The 7003-nt window shown below is 49.6% G+C and overlaps 1 protein-coding gene across 1 annotated transcript; it reads right to left on the bottom strand.

The window, feature by feature from the left end:
- Window positions 1–906: 906 nt before the first annotated feature.
- Window positions 907–2049, bottom strand: LOC309548152 (lamina-associated polypeptide 2-like; the record flags this gene model as incomplete). The annotated part of the gene is made up of 1 exon (XM_082248114.1): window positions 907–2049. One exon carries the CDS (start codon window positions 2047–2049, stop codon window positions 907–909), a length of 1143 nt encoding a protein of 380 aa, XP_082104240.1.
- Window positions 2050–7003: the final 4954 nt, after the last annotated feature.

The raw sequence follows: 7003 nt of genomic DNA, 5'->3' as shown, positions 1-7003 counted from the left end.
GACATCGTACCCACTAGGCTCAGGCACTGGGAGGCCGTCAGATGAGTACTTTCGATGACCTTGTACATTCTCTGGATGACAATGTCTCTCTTCTCGGGAGGTAAGGATACCGTTCCCTGTCGAGTATTGAAGAATGCCCCGAGATAAACCATCTGTTGTGTTGGTGAAAGATGACTCTTCTTCAGATTTACCAGCCATCCGAAATCTTCCAGGGACTGAAGAAGAATCTCCCTGTGGGACATTAGCTGTACTGGATTGTCTGCAAGGAGAAGGATGTCGTCCAAATAATGGAACACTCTTAAACCCCTCTCCCGGAGGGGGGCGATAACAGCTATCAGAACCTTGGTAAATACCCGAGGTGAGGTACAGAGGCCGAACGGAAGGGCCTTGAATTGTAAATGTATTCCCCCTACTGTAAACCTCAGAAACTTCTGGAAGGATGGAAGGACGGGAATGTGTAGATAGGCATCCTGGAGGTCGAGTGATATCATCCAGTCTCCTGGCTGGATTACCTGGATGATTGTATTTAGTGATTCCATCTTGAAGCTTTCGAGTGTTATATAACGATTTAGCTTCTTGAGATCTATCATAGGTCTCCATCCTCCTGTCTTTTTTCTGACCAGAAAGAGCGGGGAATAGAAGCCTGTATAGTGTTCTGCCGATGGGACTGGAACAACTGCTCCCTGGAGCTGAAGTTCTGTCAGAAATTGTAGTAGTGCCGAAGCTTTTTCCCGAGAAGCTGGGATTCTTGTTTTCTGAAAGACTTGAGGTGGTGAATGGGAGAACTCCCAATGATGCCCTAACTTGATCGTGGACAAGACCCAAGGGTCCTGGCAGCGGGCAGCCCAGACCGGGTAGAAAAGTTGCAGTCTTGCTCCGACTGGGAGGGACTGCAGACCCCTGGCGTCAAAAAGACTTTGTGGATTCTTGGGGAGCTGTAAGGGACTTATTTTTGCGTGCCCCCAAAAAAGAGGCCTGCGTGCCCCTCCAGGGTCTTCTGTTCTCCCCTTGTTGTCTTGGCTGCCTGTAGTCTCTGTATCTTGATGGGCGAAATCTTGAAGAAACCACTCTGGATCTCTTGGGTTTTCTGTCCTGGGGGAGTAATCCGGACTTCCCTCCTGAGACTCTGGAGATAGCTTCATCCAATCTCTTCCCAAAGAGAGCCTTTCCATCAAAGGGTATCCTACACCAATTTTGTTTGGATGATAGATCCGCCGTCCAAGATTTTAACCAAAGGGCCCTTTTCGCCATTACTGCGTGAAGCATTGACCTTGCTGAACAGCGGATTGTATCGATTGCGGCTTCTCCGACAAAGTCTGCTGATATCTTGAGTTCTTCAAGCGCCTTGATGATGTCTTTTCGGGGAACATCCTGACGCAAGGCTGTCTCCACATTATCTGTCCAGACTCTGATGGCGTTGGACACCGATGTAAGTGCAATGGCCGGTTTACAGGCAGCGCCTGAGGCCAAGTAGCTTCTCTTTAGGTCAAAATCGATTTTGCGGTCTAGAGGATCCCTAAAGGAAGTCGAATCCTCCATGGGAAGAGTCACATTCTTTGCAAGGCGTGCCACTGCTGCATCAACTACCGGCATAGAGTTTAAGGATTGTGCATCCGATTCGGCCAGTGGGTAAAGTTTATTGAGGCGACCCAGAGAAAACTTCTTATCGGTTTTCTTCCATTCTTCCTCTATAATCTCTCTGATCTCACCCATTAGTGGGAAAAAAACCTGCTTCCTTTTAAGGAAGGGGAAGTAAGTCTTGGATTTTGCCGGGGGATCCTCTGTGTCTTCCCAGGCAATGGCTGTCTTCACTGCCTGGATGAATGGCTGCACCAAGGTATAACTGAAGCCTGATGGATCTGCTTCGTCTGAGGACTCCTCTGAGAGTGAATCCGCGGAATCGTCTCTGGCCGGTGGGTCTGAGGACGGCCGAGAGGTGTTGGGGCCTGAAGGACCTGGTGCATCAGGATCTGTGCTTTGCGCTAATGCCCTAGAAGGGGCTGTCTGCGCGGGAATCAGGGTTGTCAACTCTGCGAGGGAGTCCTTCATAGTTTGTTTGAGCATATCTACCACCTGGATATTTTCTGCTTCCCGATTGGAGGCATACTCGCGGAAGCAGTCTTTGCAAACCAGCTTGCGTGGCAAGGGTATTGCTCCACAGGCCCAACATTTTTTGGAGGAGCGAGGTGGTGCAGAGGGCGAGCGTTGCCTTGATCTTGATCTTTCTGAAGATCTATGGCGGGATCTGCGATCCGGGCTGTCATCTTCGCGGTGTCCTGAAGATCTTCCTGATCTTCTAGAATGAGTAGGGCTGAAATAAAGTACCCTTGTCAGCCAATTATGCACTCTTTTTTTAGTACCTAAACATACTCACGATAAGGTGGTCCTATACCTATTGTGAGGATCTTGTGCACGGGATGAGTGGCTCATTGCAGGGCGTTACGGGAGGACCGACTAAAAAGAAAAACGTAGAATAGATCAAAAAGATGGCAAGACGATGAGCACAAAAGGTGATTAGAAATAGGGTGGGCATAGGGTCTTCAATAAAAGGGGGCCGGGGAAAAACGGAAGAAAAAACGTAAAGAAAAGCGATACCCCCATTTTTTTTTTTTTTTTAAAAACATATACACATATATATATATATATACATACATACATACATGTAAACACACATATACTATCATACGCACCGTTCCCTCACCCCTCTTTTTTTTTTTTTTTTACCAATTTTAAGAAAAAAAATTTTTTTTTTTTTTTTTTACTATATAAATAAAGTTTTTTTTTTTTTTTTCAACCATATAAATAAAGTTTTTTTTTTTTTTTTTATATAAATAAAATCCTTTATTGCCCTGCAGAGAGCAATAACTTACCTGGGGCTTTTGCATAGAATAATGCAGGAACCATCAGCCTGGATAACTACCAGGCTAATGATTCCTTTAATACTAATAGGAGGAGGGAGGGAGCTCAAAATCCCTCCTCCTCCATTAATTGGAATGTTAAGGGAAACTGTGGGCAAAAGCCCTACCTGTTTCCCTTAACCAAGATGGCCGCCCGCGCTTCGATCGTACTGCGCATGCGCCCGCGCATGCGCACACGCCCTAGCTACCCGACCGCCGGAATCCCCGCCTCCCCACACTGGAACGCCAGCGAATAGGATAAGGAGGGGAGGAGCGGAGCGGCCGAAGGCTGCACACCCTACACAGCCCCAGAACGCCGTACGCCGATGAGGCAGGAGCCCGGAGCGGGACAAACAAGCCAAAGAACAGGTATTTAAAAAGGACGGTATAAAACATATAAGGGGCTTATCATTATATGAACCTAGTAGAAAAGGGAAATGAGAGAAAATATAGGAAGGGGAGAGCAAAGATATGACCTATCTGTGACAGGAAAGGGGGAAGGAAAAAATACAAGAGAAAAGAAACTACTTTAAGGTAGTGGGTCCTCCTGCAAAACCCTGCGGTCAAATCATCATAAAACTGTTCCATTGCAGGCAGAATGCGTTCCTATGAGGAAACTCTGCGCCTTACCCCAAGATCCACAGAAGGGGTTCCCAGTCTTATCAGTGCTTTGAGCGACCCAAGAAGCAGGGACTGCGCACGGGAGAGGCTTAACCCGGCGGAAGCTGCCAGATGGTCAGCAGGTAAGGACATACTGCTACTCTTCACCAGTCAAGAAGGTATGAGGAAAAAAAGGAGAATGCTGGGAATAGGGGGCGTCTTTCTTTTATGCTATTCACTAGTCCTGAAGACGGAGTAGAGGCGGAGCTCTATCACAGGTATGCTGCCATGGAGGCACCAGGAAATTCACTTTGCCCTGATTTGGTCAAAGCTTTGACCAATCAGGGCTTAGAATGCACTATGCAGTGCGCAGTGCATTGTGGGTTGCTATGCGTGTGAACATCCCGCCGAGCGACCTGCAAATTCGGGTGTTTGCTGAACTTTTTCTTGGCTTCTACTGTTTGATCATCTGTACTAACAAACATGAGATAACACCCTCAATCCCAGGGGAACATCTATGACACAGATTATTCTAATCACTATTGCCACCACTCTCCTTTTCCCTTCTCTTCTGGAGATATGTAGTAGTGACAGCAAGTGTCTGCACCACTGTCCAACTCTGCATTCTCCCCCTATTGACATTGGGCTTTCCATTGACGTTTGACCAACCACCCTCATATACCTAAAGCACTTTTGGTAGTTAGCAACCTATAGAGAAGTGATGATAACATTGTTCCATTTGCTGAGATTTCAATTGCATTTATATAATCAAAGTAATACCTTAGAGTTACATGATAAAGACACAAAATAACTAGGGTTGAGCGGACACCTAGATGTCCGTGTTCGACGGGTTCGGCCGAACTTTAAAAAAAAGTCCGGGTCCGTGTCCCGGACTTTTACCGAACTTTTCCCGGACACCGAACCCCATTGAAGTCAATGGGGACCCGAACTTTAAGGCACTAAAATGGCTCTAAAACACCAATGGAAAGGGCTAGAGTGCTGCAAATGGCAGCAAAACGTAGTTAAGAGCATGGCAAGTGCTCTGCAAACAAATGTGGATAGGGAAATAACTTAAAACAACAAAAAAAAAACAGAAAAATAAAACAATGTTCTTCATCTCTGAAGGACGAGGCCCATATGGAGTAGGAGGGAGGTTGAGGTGGTGGTGGATGTGGCGGTGTCATAGGCGTGCGCACAGGGTGTGCCTGGTGTACCTGGGCACACCCTAATCACCTAGGGCACATAGCATTATCGCTCTGTTTGCCAGTGAGGAGATGGGAAAGATCTCCCTCGCACCTGCTCTGCTCTATTTCTCTTTGCCAGCAGGGAGAGTAATGTATCGGGGCCATGTACATGTAGGCAAACACATGCATGTGTATTTCAACTTTGGGGTGCACACCCTAATGCAATAGGCTGCGCACACCTATGGGCGGTGTAGGTGGAAGCGGCGGTGGAGGAGGACCAGGGCCGGATTAAGAGCATCATGGTCTTGGTGCTGAGGATTTTGAAGGGCCTTAAGGGCCGTGCCTTGTCATGCACCCAGAGGAGGAAGGGTGCAGCCATGCATGCCTAATTCAACATGGGATGCTGTCTCTGAAGCCCATAAACACATCCATGCATCGGCAACTGTCCCTCCTTGTCCGGCCTTCGCGCTGTGTGGGGAGGTTCTGAGGGTGCTGCCTGGGGAAGCGAGCATAGAAGCCAGACTTCTGTGTTTACAAGTGACAGAAGAGCGGTCACAGTGAATATGGCCAACCCGGGGCCTATATAAAAGGTAGGGGCCTGCATGGAGCTGCAGCTCCAATAGCCCCTACGTTAATCTGGCCCTGAGGAGGAGGACGAGGTAGCCAACACTGCTTCTTTTCACAAATTTTAAATGAGGGTACACCCCAAAAGAGTGAGAAAGAGCAAAAATGGAACAATGGCTGGGTAAGGTCGGTATCCATTGCTATTCTGCACAAGGTACGGAAAAGTCCCGTGGGATCCATGCCTGGTTCATTTTAATGAACGTGAGCTTGTCCACATTGTCTCTGGACAGGCGGCTGCGCTTGTCTGTTATAACACCCCCAGCCGTGCTAAATACCCGTTCAGATAATACACTGGCTGCAGGGCACGCCAGCACCTCCAAGGCGTAAAGGGCAAGCTCAGGCCATGTGCCCAATTTGGAGACCCAGAAGTTGAAGGGGGCAGACCCCTCATTTACTATATGTAGGCGTGTGCACACATACTGCTCCACCATGTTGGTAAAATGCTGCCTCCTGCTAAGACGTTCCATCTGAGCTGCTGGTGCTGCTGTTTGTTGTGGCGTGCTGACAAAGCTTTTCCACATTTCGGCCATGCTAACCCTGCCTTCTGAGGTGCTGGCGGTGCCCTGGTTGAGTTGGCGACCTCCTCCTCCTCCTCCTCTGCCTTGTGCTTCCACTGTGGCCCCGCTGTCAGATGGGAATGCCAGCAGCATCGCGTCTACCAGCGTGCGCTTGTACTCGCGCATCTTGCGATCGCGCTCCAGTGAGTGAATTAAGGACGGTACGTTGTCCTTGTAATGGGGATCCAGCAGCGTGGCCACCCAGTAATCAGCACAAGTTAGAATGTGGGCAACTCGGCGGTCGTTGTGGAGACACTGCAGCATGTAATCGCTCATGTGTGCCAGGCTGCCCAGAGGCGACGAAAGGCTGTCCTCTGTGGGAGGTGTATCGTCCGTGTCCTCTGTATCCCCCCAGCCACGCACCAGTGATGGCCATGAGCTGGCCTGGGTGCCACCCTGCTGTGAACATGGTTCCATCTCCTCCTCCAGCTCCTCCTCCTCCTCATCCTCCTCATCCTCCAGAACTGTGCCCCTGCTGGACAATTGTGTCCCTGGCGTTTGTGTGTGCAGGAACCCACCCTCGGAGCCCCTTGCGAATGACTGCCCTGAAAGCCTTTGAAATGTTACCTCTTCATCCTCCTCCTCCTCCTCCTCATCCTGTGCCACATCCTCTTCCATCATCGCCCGAATTGTTTTTTCAAGGAGGCATAGAAGTGGGATAGTTAAGCTGAGAACGGCGTCATTGCCACTGGCCATGTTGTTGGAGTACTCAAAACAGCGCAACAAGGCACACAGGTCTCGCATGGAGGCCCAGTTATTGGTGGTGAAGTGGTGCTGTTCCGCAGAGCGACTCACGCGTGCGTGCTGCAGCTGAAACTCCACTATGGCCTGCTGCTGCTCGCACAGTCTTTGCAGCATGTGCAAGGTGGAGTTCCACCTTGTGGGCACGTCACATATGAGGCGGTGAGCGGGAAGGCCGAAGTTACGCTGCAGCCCTGCCAGGCGAGCAGCAGCAGGGTGAGAACGCCGAAAGTGCGCACAGACGGCCCGCACTTTCTGCAGCAGCTCTGACATATCGGGGTAGTTTTTAAGGAACCTCTGCACCACCAAATTCAGCACATGCGCCAGGCAAGGGATGTGCGTCAAACCGGCTAGGCCCAGAGCTGCTATGAGATTTCGCCCGTTATCGCACACCACCAGG

This window comes from Pelophylax lessonae (genome assembly GCF_965119305.1).
Source record: "Pelophylax lessonae genome assembly, chromosome: 2".
Lineage (NCBI taxonomy): Eukaryota > Metazoa > Chordata > Amphibia > Anura > Ranidae > Pelophylax > Pelophylax lessonae.
The sequence above is the reverse complement of the archived record's forward strand: the minus strand, read 5'-3'. Positions and strand labels throughout refer to the sequence as shown.